Source organism: Aotus nancymaae, unplaced genomic scaffold, assembly GCF_030222135.1.
Source record: "Aotus nancymaae isolate 86718 unplaced genomic scaffold, 86718_ANA_hifiasm-v0.15.2.pri h1tg000049l, whole genome shotgun sequence".
Taxonomy (NCBI): domain Eukaryota; kingdom Metazoa; phylum Chordata; class Mammalia; order Primates; family Aotidae; genus Aotus; species Aotus nancymaae.
Genome location: NW_026988463.1, coordinates 19,304,114 through 19,329,628, shown reverse-complemented (window position 1 = coordinate 19,329,628; position 25,515 = coordinate 19,304,114). Strand labels below are relative to the sequence as shown.

Below are 25,515 nucleotides of genomic sequence, written 5' to 3'. Positions count from 1 at the left end.
ACTACGTGCCTTTACTTGCATCATCTCCTTTGGCTACTACTACTACTGTGAGAGATGGGTATTCTCATTTTGTAGAGAATGAAATTGACCTCTGGACCTCAGGAAGGTTAAGAAATGAGCCCACTGGCATGCAATAAACAGCTGATATGGGAGTCGGACTGACTCCAAAGTCAGTCTATTTAATTACAAAGTTATTTCGCCTCCAAAGGGACCTCCCAGTCATCAGGCCTACAATTCTTTGTTTCACAGAGGGTGCCAGGTCCAACAATGTCGAACTATCTTCTAATTCTGACTCTCAGCCATTCTTAGCTCTTCTCTTGCTTAGGTTTGGATTCTAAGGCTGATCTCATGAGAATGGGTGTTTCAGAAGGGTGCCCTCTCCAAGACAGGTGCACCTCCCAGCAGGGGCAGTGAACATCCCTTTGGTCCTTATGCAGCCTGGCTTCAGATACTGGCTTCTGCCTGGATGCTTGAGCCTACCTTGCCCTTGTCAGTGACCAAGAAGAGGCCCAGCACCTTGGCACTGCTTTCCCAGTTAATTTCTAACTAAGGAATCTCTTGCTGTGAGAAGGTGAGAAACAGTGACCTTGTATTTCCCTGCACAGGTGTGACCCCTCATGTCAATCATTTGGGGTCTCTAGCTATTAGGAGAAAGAACAACAACCTCACAGCTTGGAAAAGGCAAACATTGTGCCAGAAGGAAAAAATATTCCACCCCCAAGAAAACAATATCAAAAAACAGAACTAGAGAATAATTGGAGGAGAGACTGCCAGCCTGGGACAAATGTATATCTATATATATAAGTGTGAGGCACAGATTTGTGACCAGACTAACTCTACCTTTCTGGCTTCAGGTAAGGCTATCTGTAGATGTCTTCTTCTAGCCCAGCTTCTCTCCATTCTATTTGAAGGAGGTAAGAGAGAAAATTCAGACCTCAAACATGGGGTCAGACCTGGATTTGAGTCATTATTCTGCTGATTATTGACTTCATGATCTTGGGTAATTTAGTTTTCCTCCCTTTGATCCTCTCCATCCTAGTAACAATGACTACTATTTTTTGACTTATTCCATGAATACTAGTTATGCACCTATTACATGCCAGGTACCAGGGATACAACAATGAACATTTGCTATGTGCTGGGCCTTGCTTGAATCTGTCATCTACCTAATCCCAGGACAGTATGCAGCGTTTTATGTCGCAACTCATTAGTGGCTCATAAAATCGTTCCATTTGTGGGTTATATCCTGAGACTTCTTTTAATTAAGTATAATAGAATGTGTCAGTAAGCAATGCACATTTGAGGGAAGTAGTTAGCCTTTTTGTCTCTCTGTTTTCTCACTTGCAAACTAGGATAATATAGCACTTATCTCGTAGGGTTGTGGTAAGAATTAAATGATTTAATATAGTAAGAATATCAATTGTCTTACCAAATTTTATATGTGATGTGTGTGTGTGTGTGTGTGTGCGTGCATGCAAATTCGTGCAGAAGCAACTGCACTAGATCAAGATATAAAACCTCTTTTTTTTTTTTTTTTTTTTTTTTGAGACCGAGTTTCACTTTTGTCACCCAGGTTGGAGTGCAATGGTGTGATGTCAGCTCACTGCCTCCGGGGTTCAAGCGATTCTCTTGCCTCAGCCTCCTGAGTAGCTGGGATTGCAGGTATGTGCCACCATGCCCAGCTACTTTTGTATTTTTAGTAGAGATGGAGTTTTTCCATGTTGGTCAGTCTGGTCTCAAACTCCCGACCTCAGGTGATCCACTCACCTCAGCCTCCAAAAGTGCTCAGATTACAGCATGAGTCACTGCATCCGGCAACATAAAATATTTTTCTTATAGTACATCATGGTCACAAAGAAATGGAAAATATTGCTCTAGGACCCAGGGTCTTTGAGCACATGGATGTGTTTTAACTGAGCCTAGCCTATCATAGATACTCAGTTTGTGAAAGCAACAATCTCCATTTCACAGGCAAAAACAGAGACTTGGGGAACTGAAATATCTTGCCCAACATCACAGTGTTATTGATCAGTAAAACAGGGATTTGAGTCCCAGTTGCAGGCTGTAGCTTCTACATACTTAGCCAACGTGCCACCTTACTTTGCTGCTATAAACACTGGGGTAATACTGGCATCCACCTTGGACTATTTTGCCAATTGAAAGAAATAATAAGCGATCCCACCAGAAACATTAAAATACATTGTGAAGATTAATTACCTCTCGAGTTGCTTGTCTCAAGTCACTTCTTTACAATATGTGAGCTGCGCAGACTTTGTTGTGTTCGTTGTTCTCTGTGGTGGCTGGCTCCCTGTTTGGCACAAACTCATTAGATGTTTGTTGAATGAATAAGTGGATGTGGGCAAATTGAAAGTTTCCAGGCAGAGGATCAGTTAAAATCCAAAGCTGCCTTCATTGAAGTGGTGAGTCCAGAACACTATTCCATCTTGCTATTTCCTGCTCCAAATGACTCAGTTCTTCAAAACGTGCACTGTGCTGAGACTTGGGGAGCCAAGACTGGGATGTCGGTGAAGTAAGGAGGGAGAGTACAAAGAGGAAATCCCAGCAAAACAAGGGCTGCAGTGTTGTACAATTTTTTAGTCCATATAAGTGACACCTCCTGGAGTTGTATAACCTACAATCAAAGCACTCCTCCCAACTGTGGGGAGGAGAGTTAGATCATGCATTTGTCCCATCCATCTCCGTTCACAGGACACCAGACATCAGAAAAAAAGAGAAAAACTCAAGGGGCCAACCTGACTTGTCTTTGGGCAGGTATTCTCTAGACCAGAAGTAGCTGTGAAGAGCAAAAGGATGGGGCAGCCATCTCTGACTTGGATGCTGATGGTGGTAGTGGCCTCTTGGTTCATCACAGCTGCAGCCACTGACACCTCAGAAGCAAGTAAGTAAGAAGTGTGTGTGTCTTGTGTGTGTGCATGCACGAGTAGTGTAGCACTTCTTAGAGGCAATGTCAGTTTTCCTATCGCATTTGAAATTTGCATTGTCTTTATTCTAAGTCCATTTCTTAGACTTCAGTATGCACAGGACTCACTTGGAAATTTTGCTAAAATGCAGATTCTGGTTCAGCAGATCTTCAGTTGGACCTAAGATACTGATTTTTTTTTTCTCATTGCCCAGGCTGGAGTGCAGCGGCGTGATCTCAGCTCACTGCAGCCGCAGCCTCCTGGGTTCAAGTGATTCTCCTGACTTAGCCTTCTGAGTGGCTGGGACTACAGGCACATGCCACCATGCCCAGCTAATTTTTTGTATTTTTAGTAGAGATGGGGTTTCACCATGTTGACCGGAATGGTCTTGATCTCCTGACCTCGTGATCCACCCACCTTGGCCTCCCAAAGTGCTGGGATTACAGGCATGAGCCACTGTGCCCGGCCAATGCTGAATTTTAACAAGTTTCCAGGTGATGCTAATGGTGGGGTCCTTGAAGCACACATTGAAAAGCAAGGGGCTAGAACATCTCTAAGACCTGCAGGCCCTTTATTGGAAGGTCAGAAACATACTCTATTACATATAGTGTCCTAGTTAAAAGCAAATATTTTGTGGTCCTGCCATCTGTGTTTGTACCCTGGTTCTACTTCTTACCAAAGGAGCAAGGGGCTTAATCCCTCTGAACCTCAGTTTTCTCATCTTTAAAATAAGGATAAATCAAAAACTGACCTCACGAGGCCATTGGGAAGTATTCAACAAGATAGTGAATGAAAAGTGCACATTCTATTGCCTGGCATATAGTGACTGCTTAATAAACAACAGCTTATTTTTTTTAATGATTATTTTTATTATGGAGGAACAAAGTACAACTGCCTTGCCAAGTGGAGTTGGAGGACTACTCAGAGAGGAGGCAACACTGAGCCAGGTCCTGAGGAAGGTTTCACCAGGCAGGGAAGCAGATCTGGCAGAAAGCAAAAAATGTGCAAAGGCAGAGAGGGCAACAGGTTCACTGTAAATCCTACCAAAGTACAGGAATTCTGTGCATTACTTTTCTGAATGTGGGAATGTGGATATTTTAAAAGAAGATAGCTTGAAAGCAATGCTTAATACAGAAAAATTAATGGTGGAATTGGGCATGATGGCACATGCCTGTAGTCCCAGCTTTTTCAGAAGCTGTGGCAGGGTGGGGTGGTGGTGGGGAGTGGAGGCTTGAGCCAGGAGTTGGAGGCTGCAATGAGCTATGGTCGCACCACTGCACTCTGGCCTGGGCGACAGAACTAGACTCCCTCTCTAAAAAAATAATAAAGTTAAAAATTAAAATGAAATAAACACAGAATGAATGGCGGAAGCCTGATATCATCAGGGGAGTTTTGTTTCTTTCCTTCTTTTCTTGTTTTGGAGGGAGTCCTAGAGAATAAATCTTAAATATAATGTGAGTTCCCTGGAGAATGAGGGAAGGATCTCTGGGTGGCCATGGGCCCAGCTGCCCACACTCTGAGGCTAGGCTCTTCTGTCCACAGGATGGTGCTCCGAATGTCACAGCAATGCCATCTGCTTGGAGGATGGGGCCGTGACGACGTGCACCTGCCAGGAGGGCTTCACTGGCGACGGCCTGACCTGCGTGGACCTGGATGAGTGCGCCATTCCGGGGGCTCACAACTGCTTGACCAACAGCAGCTGCGTAAATTCGCCAGGCTCCTTCTCCTGCGTCTGCCCGGAAGGCTTCCGCCTATCGCCTGGGCTGGGCTGCACAGACGTAGATGAGTGCACGGAACCTGGGCTTAGCCACTGCCACGCCCTGGCCACGTGTGTCAATGTGGTGGGCAACTACTCCTGCGTGTGTCCCGCGGGCTACTGGGGGGATGGGTGGCACTGTGAGTGTTCCCCGGGCTCCTGCGGGCCGGGGCTGGACTGCGTGCCCGAGGGCGACGCGCTCGTGTGCGCGGATCCGTGTCAGGCACACCGCACCCTGGACGAGTACTGGCGTAGCACCGAGTACGGGGCGGGCTACGCCTGCGACACGGACCTGCGCGGCTGGTACCGCTTCGTGGGCCAGGGCGGCGTGCGCCTGGCTGAGACCTGCGTGCCTGTCCTGCGCTGCAACACGGCCGCCCCCATGTGGCTCAATGGCACGCATCCATCCAGCGACGAAGGCATCGTGAGCCGCACGGCTTGCGCGCACTGGAGCGACCGTTGCTGCCTGTGGGATGCATCAGTCCAGGTGAAGGCCTGTGCCGGCGGCTACTACGTCTACAACTTGACAGCACCCCCCGAATGTCACCTGGCGTACTGCACAGGTCAGCCTGGCGTTTCCCCGCAGCCATCATCCCAGGCCTGGATAGGCACTATAGGGGACTGGGACGCCTCCTTATTGATTGTCTCTCTGTCCCTGTGACTCTGCAGACCCCAGCTCCGTGGAGGGGACGTGTGAGGAGTGCAGTATAGACGAGGACTGCAAATCGGATAACGGCAGATGGCACTGCCAGTGCAAACAGGACTTCAACATCACTGGTGAGGCCAGAGGGGAGGAAGCGGGTTGTTGAGAAACCTGTCATTGACTGGGGGAGGGGCACACTCCTCCCCTGTGAGATTGGGGTCATCTGGCTATGACGCAGGAAATACATATTCAACCTGAGTGAAAATAGAAGATCCACTAATACACATTAAAGCTGGCAAGAGACTCTCTGGGCCTCCCCGAGTCTCTCTTTAGTTGACCTCAAAGCTCCCAGAGCTTTGGGGACCTCCTCACATCCAACCTTCTTTCTGAGGCCCCACACCACAGTGGGCACACGCGTTGTTGCCATCTGAGTCCTATTCCTGCAGCACCAGAACACAGGCCTAGTGACCAGTCCACCAATCAGCTCAGGACTCTGGGCCAGGCACAAGCCTCAGATTTCTCATACGTACAGTTATTGAAGATGAAAATTGTATTTCCAGACTTCAGTCACGATTTTAGTCACATCCAGGTGCCAACTTTACAATTGGAACCCCGGTTCACTTGCTTTACCCAAGTGTTGCCTGTGTCATGACTTTTATTATTAACTTGTTTTTCTTCTAATGGACTGAATCTCTTAAGTAAATGTGGGGTGTTAATGGTCATGGCTTCATCTGTCTGTGGCAAGTTACACTTACCTTAGACAGAAAGTTAACTATAAAAATAAAGTGAAAAGAAAAGGTACTAAATTCCAGCAGTTGTGTAATACTTCAATAAAACAAAATTTTAAAAATAAATACTAAAAATTTTGAAAAATACTTCAATTTTTAAAAAATTAAAAATGAATTCCAGCTGGATCTTGTTTTCTTCCCCAAAATCTGAGCCTGAGATCTGCTCTCTGTTTGAGAGGGAAGTTAGTGGGCTGGACGCTGTGGCTCATGCCTGTAATCCCAGCACTTTGGGATGCCGAGGTGGGCAGATCAACTGAGATCAGGAGTTGGTCAGCCTGACCAATATGACAAAACCCTGTCTCTACTAAAAATACAAAAATTAACCAGGCCTGGTGGCAAGCACCTGTAATTCCAGCAACTCCGGAGGCTGAGGCAGGGGAATTACTTGAATCCAGGAGGCAGAGGTTGCAGTGAGCCGATATCGCGTCACTGCATTCCAGCCCGGGCGATAAGAGCGAAACTCTGTCTCAAAAAAAAAAGAAAAAAAGAAAAAAAAGAAAGAGAGGAAAGTTAGTGAGTGTGAGTATATGGCATTAAAGACATTAGTGGCAAGCTGAAACTGTCCACTTGATGTGAAAAGGGTAGAAAGCAATTGCAGTTTTTTTCTGTCTTTTTCTTTTTCTTTCTTTCTTTCCTTTTCTTTCTCTCTTTCTCTCTCTCTTTCCTTTCTTTCTTTTTCCTTCTTTTCCTTCTTTTCTTTATTTTCTTTCTTTCTTCTTCTTTTTTCTTGACGACGTCTCCCTCTGTCACCCAGGCTGGAATGCAGTGGCACAATCTCAGCTCACTGCAACCTCTGCCTCCTGGATTCAAGCAATTCTCCTGCCTCAGCCCCTCAAGTAGCTGGGATTACAGGTGCCCACCACTGGGCCTGGCTAATATTTATTTATTTATTTTGTATTTTTAGTAGAAGCAGTGTTTCACCATGTTGGCCAGGCTGGTCTCAAACTCCTGACCTTAAATGATCCGCCTGCCTCAGCCTCCCAAAGTGCTGGGATTACAGGCATGAGCCACAGTGCCCACTCTCCCCTTTTTAAACTAATATTCACTGTTATTTAATGCTGGGACATCAAACCCTCCTGAAAATCCTCCTGCATTTTGTATACAACCCACACTTAGGGGAGCACAGGACTGAATGGTTGGCCAATGGATGTATACCTTGCTATCAGGGGTCCAATTTTGAGTCCTCATCACATTGGGAGGAGAGAGATCAGCTTGAGGCTATGCTGAGCGCCTCCAGGTGGTGGTCAACACAGCCAGCTGGACCTGGCCCGGGGGAACGTGCTGGGCCCCGAAGCTACAGACACAGGCCCTCAATCCTGCCCAACCTGCCTGTTTCAGATATTTCCCTCCTGGAGCACAGGCTGGAATGTGGGGCCAATGACATGAAGGTGTCCCTGGGCAAGTGCCAGCTGAAGAGTCTGGGCTTCGAGAAGGTCTTCATGTACCTGAGTGACAGCCGGTGCTCAGGCTTCAGTGACAGAGACAACCGGGACTGGATGTCTGTAATGACCCCAGCCCGGGATGGTCCCTGTGGGACAGTGTTGACGGTACGTCTTGGCCAGTGGGGCACAGAACCAGAGCACTGCCTGGTTCAAGCTTCTGCTCTATCACTTCCTAGTTATAGGAGGTTCGGGGTTGTTTAACCTGGCTGTGCCTCAGTTTCATCAACTGTAAAGTGGAGAAATAATAGCACCTACTCTGTAGGCATGTTGAGAGGATTGAATGAGTTAATGTGTTAAAGTGATTAGGACTGCACACAGTAAGTGCTCAATAAATGTCAGCTTCAAATAAACTTCAAAGAGAGCAATCCATGATGATAGTTCTCCATTTTACAGATAGGAAAAGTAGGGCTGACAGCAGTGATTGTCCCAGCCAGTAGGCATCAGCATTTGGTTCAGAAACTGGTCCATTTGTCTCCAGTGGTCCTGGAAGGCAAGGTCTGTTTTCTTAATGTACACAGAACCAGGACCTCACTGACAGAGGCCTCCTCAAATGAAACTCAGAGGTAAATGTTTGAGCATTATCTCTCCCCCTCTCTCATTACTGGAGAAAGAAATAAAGAAAAAGAAAGAAAAAGAAAGAAAGAAGGAAGGAAAGAAAGAAAGAGAGAGAAAAGATTTAATGTTGGCTGGGCATGGTGGCTTATGCCTGTAATCCCAGGACTTAGGGAGGCTGAGGCAGGTGGAAAAGAGGTCAGGAGTTTGAGACCAGTCTGGCCAACACAGAGAAATGCTGTTTCTACTAAAAATAGGAAAATTAGCTGGGTATGGTGGTGGGCACCTTTAATCACAGATACTCAGGAGGCTGAGACAGGAGAATCGCTTGATTCCAGAAAGCAGAGGTTGTGGTGTGCCGAGATTGCGCCACTGCACTCCAGCCTGAGTGACAGAGTAAGACTCTGTCTCAAAACAAACATACAAAAAAGAAATAATTAATGTCATTTTCCAAGGATGGCATTTGAAGTTTTATTAATGGTGACTTAGCATACGGTTTTTAGTTTTCAAGAGAGGAAGCACAGGGTGCTGGAAAGAGCCTAGGCTTGTGAGATCTCACGAACTGTGGGCAATCCCTCAGTGACTCTGTTACTATGAACCTCTGTCTTTTCATCCAGGAAGCAGAGATATGGCAGCCCCATCTCTTAGGGTCACTGAAGGGACTAATGCAGTAATGCAGGTATTCAGCTCAGGGTCTAGCACATGACATGTGCGAATGAATGGTCATTGCTGTTGTAACTTTTTTTTTTATTTATAAAGAAAAGATGATTAATTGGCTCATAGTTCAGGCTGTACAGGCAGTTTTTTATTGCTGTGGGTTTTTTTTTTTTTTTGGAATCTCCCTCTGTCACCCAGGCTGGAGTGCAGTGGTACAGTCTCAGCTCACTGCAACCTCTGCCTCCCAGGTTCAAGTGATCCTCCTGTCTCAGCCTCCTGAGTAGATGGGACTACAGGCACCCACCACCACACCCAGCTACTTTTTGTATTTTTAGCAGAGATGAGGTTTCACCACATTGGCCAGGCTGGTCTCTAACTCCTGACCTCATGTAATCCACCCACCTGAGCCTCCCAAAGTGCTGGGATTATAGGCGTGAGCCACCGCACCCGGCCACAGGCAGCTTTTTATCAAGGAGACTAGGAGAGCAGCTCACAAGTAGCCAGAGACCAGCAGATTTGGCTTTGAAGTCCTACTCAGATTTTCATGCCCTTTCTCTCACCCCCACCTCCCATTCCCTGCAACACAGAGGAATGAAACCCATGCCACTTACAGCAACACCCTCTACCTGGCAGATGAGATCATCATCCGTGACCGCAACATCAAAATCAACTTTGCATGCTCCTACCCCCTGGACATGAAAGTCAGCCTGAAGAACTCCCTGCAGCCAATGGTCAGGTGCGGCCAGAGAGAGTTTCTGGAACCCCTAGACGATTCTACCCCAAAATCCCTTAACCATGAGCTTCCCTGTCAACTGCCACCTACAGAGAGCTGGGAGTGAGGTCTGGGAATAGGGTTGGCCAGTGGAAAAGCCAGGAATCCTAGAGCCCAGGTTCAAACCTAGACTCATAAATGATGGTTACGCCCTGGACAGTGGGGGACAGTCAGAACACTGTCTGGTTCAAGCCCTAGCTCTGTCACTAACTAATTGTATGAGCTTGAGTGAGTTATTGAGCCTGGCTGTGGGAAGTTGATAGCCCCTCTCTGGGTGTCAATATTTTCATCTGTGAAATGGGTTTAGCCATACTTGTACTGCCTTTCTTAGAGTACAACAGTGCTCTAAGAATCAAATGATGTAGGAGTTTCGCTTGAGCCCAGGAATTTGAGGCTGCATTGAGCTATGATTGTGATGTGAGTCAGATTCAACCCTCAAACTGATGCAGATGATTCAGATGTGAATCAAAAATTAGAGTCTCCACTTTTCAAAGGGGCAGGGTGGTTGTGCCAGAGAGCAGGAAGGGTCTCAGTCCAGACTGCTATGGGACTCTGGGAAAATCGTATTTCACATTTGGAAGGACCTCAGCTTCCTTCCTTCTCTGTAAGTGAAAGGAATTTGATTAAAGAGGGTTTTACAAATTATGATCTTTGCAAGTGTCTTGGTGGGGGCCAAGGGAGGTGCCTTGGAGGAGTGCCTGTAGGGGTAAACCATTCATACTGGGTGCCACATAAAGTTTTATTGTTTTTTTTAAAAAATGAACCTATCACTAAATAAAATTGAAAATCTTCAAATAGGATGAATCACAGGCCAATGATGGAAAAAATAATCATTGTAATATGAGCTAAGATTTATTTATTTATTTATGACGGAGTCCTGCTCTGTTGCCTAGGCTGGAGTGCAATGATGCAATCTCGGCTCACTGCAACCTCCACCTCCTGGGTTCAAGCAATTATCCTGTCTCAGCCTCCCAAGTAGCTGGGATTACAGGCACTCACCACCACATCTGGTTAATTTTTGTATTTTTAGTAGAGACAGTGTTTCACCATGTTGGCCAGGTTGGTCTCAAACTCCTGACTTCAGGCGATCCACCCACCTCGACCTCCCAAAGTGCTGGGATTACAGGCTTGAGCCACCGCACCCACCCAATAACTGAGATTTATTGAGAGCTTACTATATCTCAGGCATTGTGTCCAGTGTTCTGCCTGGAACATCTCATCAAACTCTTATAGCAGCCCTAGGAGATAAAGGTATTATTATTATTATTCCATTATACTGATGTGGACATTGAGGCTCAGAGAAGTTTGAGTGATTTATGCAAAGCTGCAAAGTCTAACAAGTGATAGAGCTGGAATTCAGACATCAGGTCCAGAGACTCCACTCGACCTTGGAAGCTTGGTTGAGCTTCCCTTCAAAGCTTGCCCATGGTTTTGTACTCTCTTGTCCAACCAGACGCAGGGAAGGATGCTGGGTGCTGATGACAGTGCACAGCTGACTTGGAGGAAGAAGGGTGCTCATTGCAGGCTGTTGGCTGGAGCCTCACCTAGCCAAGCAGTGTCCTGGGGCACTGTGGCCCTGTCCTTGGCCTGGTAGGCTCTGGGGAGCAACAAGTGTGCTCACATCTCTATGTTTTTTGGTTTTGTTTTGTAAAGAACCCAGGCCTCACTCTATCACCCAGGCTGGAGTGCAGTGGCACAATCATAGCTCAATGCAACCTCAAATTCCTGGGCTTAAGCAATCCTCCCACCTGTCTCCCAAGTAGCTAGGACTAAAGACACGTGCCGCAACCCTGGGCTATTTTTTAAAATACATTTGTAGAGATGGAGTCTTGTTATGTGGACCAGGCTAGTCTCAAACTTCTGGCCTCAAGTGATCCTCCTGCCTTGGTCTCCTAAAATATTGGGATTATAGGCGTGAACCACAGCACCTGATTCCTCGAGTCTCTGTCTTGAGTTAGAGATCTCAACCCAGTCTTCACTGACAACTCAGTTCTCATCTATAAAATGGACTTCCACATTTCGGAGTATTTCTCATGTGCCTTATTTCATGAGGCATCAGCCTTACAAAGTCCTTTGTGGGATCATCCAGTGAAGTTCACATCAGTGTGGCTGTTTTCAGTGTGGTTAAAAATAACTCATTTATAAAGGTCAATCTTCTGATGTAGATGTTAGTACATCACGATGGAGACCAGGACGCAAGTTGTAGGACTCATAATAGCTCAATCTCTTTTAACCTGTTCTAGATTGAGACCAAAGAAGGAATCCAGGTGTTTCAGTAATTTGTTGTTTTTTTTCCCCCATCTTGAAGGCTACAGGGGTAGCAAGTGAGGGACTGGATATGTTACTTGAGATGTGATTGATCCATGGACCAGCAGCATCAGCAGTATCCAGCAGCTTCTTAGAAATGCAGGCCCTTGAGCCCCACCCCAAACTGGCTGAATCAGAGCCTGCATTTTATCTAGATCCCAAGTTGACCTGTGTGTACTCATGGCAGTTTGCAAAGCAACAGTTAGTGGGTTCCAGTCTTATTGCTGGATAAAAATTCAAATGACTACAAGGTACTGCCCAGAAATGCAAACCAGAAAAGGTAGCCCATCAGCAAATGTTTTCAGCCTGATCCTCTCACCAACCCTTCTTCCCCTGCAGTTCTCTGGACATCAGAGTGGGCGGGACAGGCATGTTCACTGTGCGGATGGCCCTCTTCCAAAACCCTTCCTACACGCAGCCCTACCAAGGCTCCTCCGTGACGCTGTCCACTGAGGCTTTTCTGTATGTGGGCACCATGTTGGATGGGGGAGACCTGTCCCGATTTGCACTGCTCATGACCAACTGCTATGCCACACCCAGTGGCAATGCCACAGACACCCTGAAGTACTTCATCATCCAGGACAGGTAAGGCAAAGCCTCCTACATGGGAACCCATGGCGGGGAATTCGGGGGGTTCTTTGGACTTGGATGGAGAAAAATTGCATCTTTTTTTTTTAGACAGAGTCTTGCTCTGTCACTCACTCTGGAGTGCAATGGAGTGATCTCAGCTCACTGCAACCTCCACCTCCTGAATTCAATCAATTCTTCTGCCTCAGTCTCCCAAGTAGCTGGGATTACAGGCATGCACCTGCATGCCCGGCTAATTTTTGTATTTTTAGTAGGGACAGGTTTTCACCACTTTGGCCAGGTTGGTCTTAAACTCCTGACCTCGTGATCCACCTGCCTCGGTCTCCCAAAGTGCTGAGATTACAGACATGAACCACCATGACCAGCCGGAAAATTGCATCTTTATATTCATTGCCCTTTAGCTGAAACTTAGCATTCCCATCCATTATAAATACAGGCAACAAACTACAGAAATATTAGCAGGTCCTGTGAAGCCATTTATGGTCATCAATACCTTTTAGGCACTATAGCATTAGAATTTTCACTAGCCCTTATTATTCAATGCATTATCAAATACATATGTATTTGCAAATATATATTTATGTATAATACATATACACAATGATATGCATTTTGTATTTCAAATGTCTTATTTTTTTGCTTGTTTGATTTGATTTGACTTTGTTGAGATAGGGTCTCACTCTGTCACTCAGGCTGGAATACGGTCACTTGATCATAGCTCACACCACCATACCCAGCTAGCGAATGTTTTTAATATTTTCAGAATGGCACTTCAATTTCATTGGTTTCCTTTATAATGTTTTAAATATTCTTATTTTGTGCATTTAAAAATACTATTTTTGAGGGGGGATGTACAAGCTTCAGCAGGGAGCTGAGTAGGATTTGCAATTCAAAAAATGGTAAGAAACCTGATGGAAAGGCATGCCCAAGGCAGCAGGCAGCCCAGCACCTGGGGGAGGAGTAAGGTATGGGCATGGTTAGCCAAGGGCCAGTTGAAACTAGGAGGACACAAGTGTGCTACCTTTTACTCAAGAGGCACAAGATGACTGTGAATCTTACCACGAGAAGGTAGTTCACTTTCTCATTCATAAGTTGAAAAGATATTTTGGAAGCTTGCTGTGTGTCAGGCTCTGTGGACTTCACAGTAAATAGAAGGAAGAAAAACCTCTGCCCTCATACAGTTTACATTCTAAAGCAGGAGGACCAACAATTAAATGAAAGTGAAATATATAGTATGTTAATGACAAAGAGGTTATAGAAGAAACAAAGCAGGAGAAGAAGAGATACATTTGCAATTTTAATTGCATAGTCAGAGAGAGCATTCCTGAGAGACAGTGGTCTGTTTTCATTAGGTTATCTCAGGGTCTGCCTAGTTACATCAAGGGAATATTTTCAGGTGGGTGCTAATATGATATTCACACCCCTTCCTTATCTGGAATCTCCCTTTGCAATAAAAATAAAGCAGAAGTCTGTTTTAGAGGGTTTTGCAATTAACAGTGTCTAACTCAAACTTAATACAACCCCTTTGTTGACCTTGTCCTCATTGTATGGTCCTGTTCTGTTTACGGCAAGTGATACTTGTTTGCCATCTTGAGGTCATGACCTAAAGATTCTTCTAGAAAATAAATGTGTTTCAGTAAAAAATATAAGTAGATTAAAAAAAAATAGTAAGTAAATGATAATACAAATGTTGGGACACACGAGAAAATGCTCATGAAGGTGGTATCTCAACAAGAAGAAAAAAACTGAAATTTGGAAACTGTTGGCATGACCTTGATTGGAGCATCACAGAGATTTGAGTTCAAATCTTGGCTTTGCCATTTCTTAGTTTTAAGAAACAGGCCAGCTTAGCTCTCTGGGTTTTCCTGTTCTCAGACATAAATGAGGATAAATAATACCTGCTATGCTGGGATTTTAAAACTTGTTTTTCAGGAGTATAAAAGTACAGCAGGGAGGCCAAGGCAGGCATATCACAAGGTCAGGAGTTCAAGACCAGACTGGCCAAAATGGTGAAACCCCGTCTCTACTAAAAATACAAAAATTAGCTGAGCGTGGTGGCATGTGCCTGTAATCCCAGCTACTCAGGAGGCTGAGACAAGAGAATTGCTTGAACTGGAAGGCAGAGGTTACAGTGAGCCAAGATCACACCACTGTACTCCAGTCTAGGTCACAGAGCAAGACTCCATCTAAAAATAAAATAAAATGAAATTACGGCAGGCACATTGTGGAAAACTTGGAAAGTTCTTTAAAAACTTGTAAAACGTAGGGTGTGTCTATACGTTTCCATGTGAGTTAGTGTGGGAGCTGGAGTGAGAACTACCAGTCTAGGAGAGATGTCAGAACCTCACAAGGCATGAAAAGAGGAGACAAGTTGGGGAGACAGTGAAAGTGACTGGAGGGGACACATGGATGTCTAGCTTGGCTTGAGCACATGGAGCCCTCACAGGCCATACTGTCTGCCTGTCAGGAGTTGGGTCCACTCAACCTCAGGCCTTTTCTCTTGCCAGGTGGAGTCTGCACTTTTGGGGCCAGATCTGAATTATGGGAGACACAAAAGTGAAAAACATTCCCAGAAGGTTCCTTCTCAGTTTTGGAGTCAGTGTTCAGCCTCCTTCCTAAATCAACTTCGAGCAAATAGTGTGGAATGGCAGATAGGGTGCCCAGTTTGCCTTCCCGGAATGCCCATGGGTATCCCTGACTCAGCCCAGCACACATGGGAGTCTCTGCATGCTCTGTTTCAGGTTTCTCCTTGTAACTGTGTTTGGGCATAATTGTGTATATGCACAGATGGGTGCACACACGCCAATTTCATCAGTGGCTCTTGGTACCCAGAGGTTTCCATCGTTATAATTATACCAGGCACATGTAGATAGCACATAGTAGCTAATAATTTTTTAATGTTATTCCTAGGAAATCAGGAAGTGCTGACTTTTGGACAGTTTCAGCTTTGCACTGATGACAGTTTCACATAGTAGCTAATAATTTTTTAATTTTATTCCTGGGAAATCAGGAAGTGCTGACTTTCAGATAGTTTCAGCCCTGCACTGATGAGTTTCAATTTAGTATCAAATATATAAAGCACCTTTGGCATACTACACACAGTTCAGCAAAAAAAAACTAATCCTTGCAGCTGTCTTATGACATGGCTACAATTATTTCTTCAAATGATCCGCCTGCCTTGGCCTCTCAAAGTGCTGTGATTACAGGTGTGAGCCACCATGCCCGGCCAGCTGCAATTATTTCCTATGTACAGGTGAAGAAATTAGGGCACAAAGAGATTAAGTAAGTTGTCCCAAGGTCACACAGCTAAAAGGTGACAGAGCAATATTTGAACCCAGGAAGTCTGGCTGCAGAGTCTTTGTTTAACCAATCACATGAAATGCTGTGTAACCCTCCCAGATGCCCACACACTAAAGACTCAACTATCCAAGTGGTGGAGAATGGGGAGTCCTCCCAGGGCCGATTTTCCGTCCAGATGTTCCGGTTTGCTGGAAACTACGACCTAGTCTATCTGCACTGTGAAGTCTATCTCTGTGACACCATGAATGAAAAGTGCAAGCCTGTGAGTCGCCTCCCCTCCCCCAGCCCATCTCTTATAACCAAAGACATTTGGTCACAAAGAAAACAAATCACCATTGCTTCCTTGTAGAATGAGCAATAAGATGAGGTGGGCATGGCCAGGCAGGAAACCTAGGTCACTAGGAAATCAGGTGCGATCAGTGAAGTGCGGCAGGCTGGCAAACACTCCGGCTTATCTGCAAGCTTGTGTTCAAATAACAAGAGCTGACATTTTTAAGCACTGTGTCCACTTCACTTGTGTTAACTTTGAATGCTTCACTGCAACTCTATAGGGAGGTGTTATTAGTTCCCTTTCCTCATGAGGAGGGGAGATCAGAGAACTTGAATGGCTTGCCTGAGATCATGCATCTGTCTAGCAAATGGCAGAACTGGGACATGCATGCGCCCCGGTATACAGATCTCCTAAAAACTTCTGCCTGGGGCAGGAGAAGACACCTATGAGGTGTGCAGTCCACTCCACATGGCAGAACCACATGCAGGCTCCCTCATGGAGGGTGTTTTTCTATTGCCCTCTCCCTGTAGACCTGCTCTGGGACCAGATTCAGAAGTGGGAGTGTCATAGATCAATCCCGTGTCCTGAACTTGGGTCCCATCACACGGAAAGGTAAGAGAGTCACTCGCTTCTCAACATTCCTGGCTGGGAATAATCTCTGGAGAGGAAGAGGGATAACAGAGCCTGGTGCCTTGTCACCTTACTGAGCTCTGAAGAACTGGGAGCAGGTGGATGCTCTGGGGCAAGGTGGAAAACAGGCTGCCTTCCTTTTACTATTCCCATTCATCCACCCATTCATTGCACAAATATGATTGGTAGATGAATGTGACACAGGACACAGGCGTGGCCAGACAGGCATGTGGAAACGTAGATCATCCAGATATGTTTGCACACACGTGAGGTCACATACATACATTCATATTTGTAGTACATGTGCCCACTCTGTGTCTGGGGGTCTTGTGAAGAGCAGAAGTAGATGGCCCTGCTCACATGGAACTTGTGAATCAGTGAAGAAGGTGCCATTTGAATAATCCCATGTAGACATGTGGGATCTGGGTGGTGCCAGTTGATCCGTCAAGTGCAGGGTCTGCAAGCACTGATCTTAGGAGCAGTTTAGGAAGGGTCAGAATCTTGTAGCCTCCAGCTTTATGACTCCTAAACCATAATTTCTAATCTTGTAGCTAATTTCTTAGTTCTAGAAAGGGAGTCTAGTCCCCAGGCAAGAAAGAGGTTTGTTTTTGGTAAGGGCTGTTATCATCTTTGTTTTAAAGTATAAATCAAATTCCTTCCAAAGTTAGTTCAGCCTACACCCAGGAAGGAACAAGGACAGCTTCAAAGTTAGAACCAAGATGGAGTCGGCTAGGTTAGCTCTCTTTCACTGTCTCAGTCATAATTTTGCAAAGGTGGTTTCAAGAGTACAGCTTGGGCAAAGGGCCTATGGTAGGAGGGAGCCCTGCCTGTTAAAAGAACTCAGAGAAGGCCAGGCAGGCTGGAAAGAAGGGAGTGGTGTGGGATGAGCTACGGCAGACCGTGCAGGGCCTTGCAGTTCTTACTAAGGTTTGGGGCCTTTCTCCTGAAAGCAGTGCAGTGAGAGCCCCTGATGGGTCTGAAGTAGGGAAGTAACATGATCAGATTTGGGTTTTGAAGAGCTCACTCTGCCTGCGAGGAAAAAAGTAGGTTGAAGGGATTTCTCCCAGGCTGCTTGCCAATCTCATGCATTCTTTTTTCACTGTTCCTTCTGTTTTCCTCCAAAGGTGTCCAGGCCACAGTCTCAAGGGCTGCTTTTAGCAGCTTGGGTAAGTCTTTTTTTTTTTTTTTTACCAGGTACAGGAAGTTCTTTTCTAGTTCCTCGAAGGGCTGCATGGGGTGGGGGCAGAGACATAAGACAATGTAAACATTGGGTTCCACCCCATGGAGCTCAAGGGAAGACCCTTACCCAGATAGGGACTAACTGGAGGTGTGGAAGGGAACAAGGTGAAAGTAGGGGTCCTGGTGAGACAAAGCAGGGGAGCCTGAGAACTCAGAGCAAGGTGGGTTTGGAGGGAGCACAGCAGGGTGTGGGAAGGGAGATGGGGGATATTTCCTATTCCAGGGCACTTCATTTTAAGTAAACTGGGTACAGGAGCATTATGAAAGGAGAACCAAAGGACAGAACAGGTCCTCTCTGCAGCGGGACCTGTTCCAGAACTCTCCTAGGAGGCTTCTGTTAACTTTTAATGCTTCACAGCAACTCTACAAGGGAGGTGTTACTAGTTCCATTTTCTAAATGAGAAGAGTGGCTCAGAGAACGTGAGTGGTTCTACATCTATCTATTAATTGCTAGAGCTGGGACATGTACCCTGGTATACATATCACTTATTTTACACACACACTTGCTATAGACTTGTATCCAAAGAATACGCACACACTCCAGGTCTGCATCTTGTGCACTTCCTGAAACTCCAAGGCTCTTCTCTAACCCCTTTTTCTAGATTCATTCAATAGGTGAGAAATATTCCTTGAGTGCTACTATTTATCAAGAACCATGCTTAATTCTGGCCCTACTTCTCTGCTTCTTTGCTCTTCTGATTCCCTGAGGTCCCCAGAGTGTGCTGGAGGGCTGGGCTTGAGCTCTGAAGAGGTAACTGTAACTGTGGAAATGCCTGGAATGCCTGGACCTAGGGTTGTACATATGTACACACACCTATGCTGTCTCCCAATAGTACCTATGTGCACACAGACACAGGCATGCCCAGATAAGCACTAAGAATGTAGGTCATCCAGACCTGTTTGCTCACACACACAAGGTCACATACATTTACTCCTGTTTGTACATACAGATGCACAGGAAGTGGCAGTTGTATGTATGCATATTTGTGTGTGCAGATATACACACACTTACTGGAAACCTGTACCCAAAGGGTATGCACACACACCAGATGTGCATCTTGGGTACTTCCTGAAGCTCCAGGGATCTGCTCTAACACCTTTCTCTAGATTCATTCAAGAGGTGACAAATATTCATTGAGTAATACCATGTGCCAGGAACCATGCTTAGGGCTGGGGTGAACACAACGGTCAAAGAAGAAACCCTATTTCTCCGCTTCTTCACTCTTCTGACCACAAAGGCCAGGGACAGGTGGCATTTTTATGGCCCTTGGTTTTCATGGCTACTGAATTATCTAAAAACCTAGTTGAAAAGCACATATATGCAACAGCTACTGGTACCTGGATCCAAAGAGGTTGTTCCACTAACCTGGGCTTTTTTTTTTTTTTTTTAAGATGGAGTCTGCTCTGCTGCCCAGGCTGGAGTGCAGTGGCACAATCTTGTCTCACTGCAACCTCCGCCTCCTGGGTTCAAGCAAGTCTTCTGTCTCAGCCTCTCCAGTAGCTGAAACTACAGGCGTGCACTACCACGCCCGGCTAATTTTTGTATTTTCTAGTAGAGATGGGGTTTCTCCGTGTGGCCAGGCTGGTCTCAAACTCCTGACCTTAGGTGATCCGCCTGCCTTGGCCTCCCAAAGTGCTGGGATTAAAGATGTGAGCCACCCTGCCCGATTAACCAGGTATTTGATTTGACTAGTCCAGCCCAGTACTGATGAGCTCAGAGCTGGAGAGTCACGGCATTCCTAAGAAGCTTGCCTTCTGTTACTATCCCCCAAAGGTCTCTAAGGATGGTCGAGTAGGTTGTGCACTGCACAAGAGTGCCCTGTTGTGAAGGTACCAAGCCTAGTGCCAGAGGAAAGACTACCTTTTTCAAATCGGTCTACCTTTTTCAGGAGAGATAAAGAAGAAGCTTCCTTTTTCTAGGAGACCAGCCCAGAGACGGTGTCCTCGTCTGATTGGTCAGTCTAGAGGAGGCAGCTTATGTTAATTTGCACAAAAGTACAGCAGTACTAGCAGTTGCCCTATAACTGTTTTCTTTTCAGGGCTCCTGAAAGTCTGGCTGTCTCTGCTTCTCTCCACCACCTTGACCCTGACATTTCAGTGACTGACAGCAGAAAGCCCTATGCTCCATGGCTGCCAGCTCACTTCCTGCTGGGCAGAGGGCACGATGCAGGCCAGCGCCCCAGCCACAGAAAAGGGAGTTCATGCTTTGGTCAGCCTGCCTTCTTTTCTCCCCCTTAATCCTGGCTGTCGAGAAACAGCCTGTGTCTTTAAATGCTGCTTTTTCTCAAAATGGGACTTGTGATGGTGTACCCTGAGGCTCCTGTCTCCTAAGAGAATGTGGCAAAATAATGATTTTTAATCTCTGTCTTTGAAGTCATCCATTCATTCAACAAGTATTTACTGAACTCTACCATGTAATAAATATGTGTGGTGCTAAGAATCCTGTGGTGGGAAAAACAGCCCCACACCCTGTCCTCATGGAGTTCACAGTCTGCTTGGTAAGGCTGGGTTCTGCTGTGTGACCTTAGATAGGATACACATGTCTCTGAGCTTCATCCATTCATTCATTCATATTTGCTGAGCATCTAGTATGTGCCAGGCACTATGTGCTAGATGCCAGGGACATAGCAGTTTACAAGTCAGACACAATCCCTGCCCCACCCCCCGAGTTTCCTATCTGGTAGGAGAGAGAGAACTTGAACAAGTAATTCTAAGCAGGTCAGGCATTTCAGAAATGAGACCATAGGCCAGGCGAAGTGGCTTGTGCCTTTAATCCCAGCACTTTGGAAGGCTGAGGCAGCAGTGAGGATCATTGCCGCCTCAGCCTTCCAAAGTGCTGGGATTAAAGAGTTTGAGATCAGCCTGGGCAAGAGTTTGAGCCCAAGAGTTTGAGATCAGTCTAGGCAACAAGACTCCACCTCTACAAAATAAAAATTTAAAATTCACTGGGCATGGTATCATGCGCCTGTAGTTCCAGCTACTTGGGAGGCTGAGGTGGGAGAATCTCTTGGCCCTGAGAGGTCGAGGCTGCAGTAAGCTGAGATCATGCCAATGCACCATAGCCTGAGTGGCAGAGCAAGATTCTGTCATAAAAAAAAAAGGAACAATAAATGACAGTATACCAAGGCCTGCTGATTCTGTATCATGGAGGCAATAGTGATGGCCTCAGAAGGTTCATTCAGTTTTCCAGAAACATTTATCTGAGCATGCCATATCTGCCAGGCACTGTGATAGGTGCTGGGAAACACTGATTAATAAGACAATTAAACACTGATGAGTAAGTCCCTGCTTACAGGAGTCTCCCAGTCCTCAGAGATAATAAGGAGTAAGCAAGTCATGGTCAGGTACCTGGAATATCCTCAGGACTCCCTCCAATCATTGGACATCTTCCTCCCAATCCAGAAGATTCCCTGGAAGACCAACTTTCAGAGACACACCAAGAGTGGAGAACAGATCCATGACCCCCCTTGGTAGGGGATGCTTTGTGGGTATGGAGGTACCCCAGGATGTGGTGGCTGGTTACAGGAGACCAAGATACCCCTCCGGTCTCTGGATTTCTGTGCCACGTGGATAAAAGAAAGCCAATTTCGATGGGAACTCTCTGCTCTACCACCAGCTGCTTCCCTGGACTCCAGCTGTGGCTTTTCAGGAGAGGCCAAGGCCCTCCTTGGCACACTATTAGAACCCTTTGATCCCAGGGAAAGCCACACGTGTGTATTAGCAAATGGGGGCTGCTAGGACAGTGTGTCTTAAGTCAAGGGGCCTTTTGTCACATGGACACGCATGGAAAACCTTGACATAAGAGTTGTGGAGGAAGACCATGGGCTGATCCCAGCCCCTGTCCACTGTCAGGCCATGACTGACAGTGTACACATTCATCTGTGCTTGTACAGGACATAAAGGAAAAATCTGGGCCAAGATCAATAAAACCATAAAGACAAGGACCAAAGACAAGACCTGGCGGGGGAAAGAAAGCACATCAGAATTACTCCTTCAGTCCCTCGGTTCTTTTTCGTTGCCTTTCTTATTTTCTATCAATTATTCAGCTCAATGTATTCAACAGATATTTTGAGCATAAATTCAATGCCAGGCGATTTAAATGTACCATGGAAACAGCAAATAATCAAAACAGAGCCCTTGCTGGTAGAGAGCTTATATTTAAAAGGCAGACACATTTAAACAACTACGTGCAATGTGATAGATGGTGTCAATTTCTGATGGGGAAGAAAAAACAAGGAAGGGGAATCGAGCAATATGGGTGTTATTGGACGTAAAATGATCAGAGAAAGCCTCTCTGCTGAGCAGAGGCTAAAAGAAGCAAAGGAGTGAACCAGGGGCATATCTGAAGAATAGCATTGCAGGCAATCAGAATAGCAGGTGTGAAGGTCCTGAGGTAGGATCTTGTGTCTTTCCTCTAAGACTGACTACGTACACTTGGACAGCCTTAAGTTTAAAGAATTGCTCACTGCAGAGGGTCTGGTGATGCATGTTATGAATTTGTTCATGTGTTTACTCAAGAAGTACTTACTAAGTACTGATTAGAACTGCAGAGACAGGCTCCCTGTCCACAAATATCTTTTTTTTCTTCTTTTTTGGAGACAGAGTCTCACTCTGTTGCCCAGGCTGGAACACAGTGGCATGATATAGGCTCACTGTAACCTCTGCCTCCTGGGTTCAAGCTATTCTTCTGCCTCAGCCTCTCAAGTAGCTGGGACTACAGGCATGCACCACCACACCTAGATAATTTTTGCATTTTTAGTAGAGATGGTGTTTCACTATGTTGCCCAGGCTGGTCTTGAACTCCTGACCTCAAGTGATCTGCCCGCCTTGGCCTCCCAAAGTGTTGGGATTACAGGCATGAGCCACCACACCTGGCCTCTGTTCACAAATTTCTTAACAGCTTTTAGAGGGAGACAGATAAGTTGGCAGGTGAGTGTGATTGGAATTAGCCCCTTGAGGCCTAGGAGCAAAGAAGAGGTATACCTGTAGAGTTAGGAAAGACTTCCTGGAAGAAGTGATAACATAGGAGGAAGCTGGGTGTAGAATGATGCAGGCTGAGGGAATAGCGAATGCAAAGGCTTGAAGATGAGGAAGATGCCAGACAACCACAGATTGCCTGGAGCATGCAATGTGTGGTAGAGAAGTTGTAGGTGAGGTTGGAACTGTAAATAGGGGTCAGATCCCAGGGAGCATATAGTGCTGGGAATGGGAGATAATGCCAACCGATGTTACATTGACCTCTGGTTGCAGGAGAGGAAACGGAAACAAAAAGAATAAAAATGAAAGCAGAGAGACCCATTAGGCAGCTATTAAAATCACTCTGGACAGGGTGCAGAGGCTCAGGCCTGTTATCCTGGCACTATGGGAGGGCAAGGCAAGAAGATCATTTGAGCCCAAGTGTTTAAGACCAGCCTGGGGAACAGCAAGACCCTGTCTCTACAAAACAATTTAAAAGTTAGCCAGATGTGGTGGCCCACAACTGTAGTCCCAGCTACTCAGGAAGCTGAGGTGGGAGGATTATTTGAGCCCAGGAGATCAAGGCTGCAGTGAGTCTGTGATCACGTAACTGTCCTGTAGCCTGGGCAACAGAGTAAGACCCTTGCTCAAAAAAAAAAAAAAAAAAAAAAACCTTCATAAGGAATGATGGGCTGTATTTGGATTGGTGAGGTGGTGATGGAGAAGAAAGGATTATTGGAAATGGGGGTAGAGTAAAAAGAAAGGAGCTTGGAAAGGAAGAGGCCAAGTTTCTAGCTTGGATGATTGGGAGGGCAGTGGCACCTTTGATTAAAATCAATGATACAATGAGGAGGAGGAGATTTGGGGGATTCAATGAGCTCAGAGTTGCACTTGCTGAGTTTGAGGTGTCTCAAGCATCTCAGCTGCAGTGAGGGGTCCAGCAGTCAACAGGTAGAAGGAACTGAAGTTCAAGGGAGTAGCAAAAGCTGGGAATACAGATTCGGAACGCACCAGCCTGGAGACGATGTGTGAAACCATGAGATACCTTGATACCTCCTAGGGAGAGTTTATGAAGTGACAAGAAAAATGGGACCTAACCAGCATTCTTAGGGACAGGATCTTGCAGCAACAGAGCAGAAATCTCCAAGTAGAAATAGGAGAATCACCAAAATACTATTGTGCGGAGTCAAGGAAATGCAAGGTACCCAGAAAAAGCAGTAAGCAAATCCAATCATGAAGGAGCAGAAACAAACTACACAGTGGATTTGGCTATGAGACCATCGTAGCAGGGAGGTTTTGGCTGCATGGTTCAGATTGGAATGGAGAGGCCAGGAGAGGGATGGAGGAACTAACTTTGGAAAGGAGGAAGATCGCCCTATCAGAAGTTGGAGGGGAAGGAGTGGAGGCCAATATTTATATGTTTATAGGGGAAGGAGCAAGGTCAAGTGTTGTGGCCTAAATTGTTTTTGAAGTAGGGTTCAAGATATCTGCTGAGAAAGGTGGTGTAAGTGGATGATGATAGCCGCAGAGACCATTTAAGAGGAATTAGAAGGTTAAGACTGGCCACTGGGAAGCCTGGGATGAGCACCCAGCTGGACTGAATGGATCAGAAGGCTATTTAGTGGGCCCCAGTTGTCATAAGTTCCACATTTTAGAGACTTTTCTCCAGTTGCTCTAGGAGTAGAGAAGGTGGCTTGTAGCACCTTTTCTTTTTCCAGGCTGAGGTTTTATAGAAGGTGTTACCAATGCCAAGACCCTCCTGTTCCCTTGCCCCCAGTTGCCTTGGCTCCTTAAGGAGCCCCAAAGTGACAGAGAAGAGACTGCCATTTTTTTTCTGACAAAGCTTTGGCTCTTTTATTAAGTCCATGATTTCTACCATGGCATGAAGACCAGGTCCAACCCTGGAGTTTAAAAGTCCAAGAAACTCTACAGCCTCTTCTTAGTCTCATGCCTTCCAATTTCTAGGGCAGGCTACATATCAAAAGGGATTAGAAGAGAGGCTACTCTGATGCTTCTTTTGTCCAGGAAACTTTGTCTGTTTTTTGCCATTCCAAAATCCATCATCACCGTATTAGCCATTTCCAGACTCCTCAGCATTGGAAATCTGGAGTTGGGTGGATTCTATGGACCAAGAAATGGAATTCTATGGAAATATCCACATTCCCTCCCTTTCTTTCCTTATTTTCCCCCTTACTCTAACTGGCCCCAAGCTCAATGGCCTTCAGGCAAAAGCAGAAATGTTCCAAGATGATTAGCTAGGAACACAAGGTACAATTGAAAATCCATTGTGCAAACAAGTGCCTGTTTGATTTTCTCTTTGCTTCCCTTTGGGCATTGAGCTTCCTTTCAATTTGTGTTTGGTTTCTGGTAATAAATATGGCACCAGTGTCATTGATTTATTATGAAGATTAAATATGAGAAATCATGGAGGTAAAGCAGTGTCCAGCATGTTCAGCATTCAGCACACAGCACTATTGTTTGTAGGAAGCATTTGCAGGATGCTGAGACAGCTGGAAGGGTTTACATTGTGAGGGGAGGGCCCTTCTTTTACCATCCTTGCGTAAATGACTTATCTCACCTCCATTCAACAAGCCCAGTGTATGACCTAGAACTCCGATCATACCTGTGCACCAATTGAGGAGAGCCACATGGGTGGGAAATTGCAATAAAAAGACAGCCCACAGCAGGCTGCA

General features: G+C 45.9%; 2 protein-coding genes across 3 annotated transcripts in view; both read left to right on the top strand.

Moving 5' to 3' along the window:
* The window catches only part of PDILT (protein disulfide isomerase like, testis expressed), a 155,275-nt gene extending 153,862 nt beyond the window's left edge, over nt 1-1,413 (top strand). The window contains exon 18 of the mRNA XM_064362555.1: nt 855-1,413. The gene's annotated coding sequence lies outside the window, so the exon portion shown is untranslated. The remainder of the gene's footprint in view (nt 1-854) is intronic.
* Nucleotides 826-20,233, top strand: UMOD (uromodulin). 2 transcript variants are annotated; one of them, XM_012464683.3, is made up of 11 exons: nt 826-854; nt 2,773-2,899; nt 4,464-5,240; nt 5,347-5,454; nt 7,447-7,655; nt 9,347-9,495; nt 12,178-12,423; nt 15,826-15,988; nt 16,528-16,609; nt 17,752-17,793; nt 19,906-20,233. In XM_012464683.3, the coding sequence occupies exons 2-11, from the start codon at nt 2,812-2,814 to the stop codon at nt 19,965-19,967; spliced, it is 1,926 nt and encodes a 641-aa protein (XP_012320106.2). In that variant the 5' UTR covers nt 826-854; nt 2,773-2,811; the 3' UTR covers nt 19,968-20,233. The 2 variants fall into 2 exon arrangements, with proteins under 2 accessions (XP_012320106.2, XP_064218624.1); XM_064362554.1 differs by lacking the exon at nt 826-854 and adding an exon at nt 1,575-1,662.
* The last annotated feature ends 5,282 nt before the right edge of the window (nt 20,234-25,515 follow it).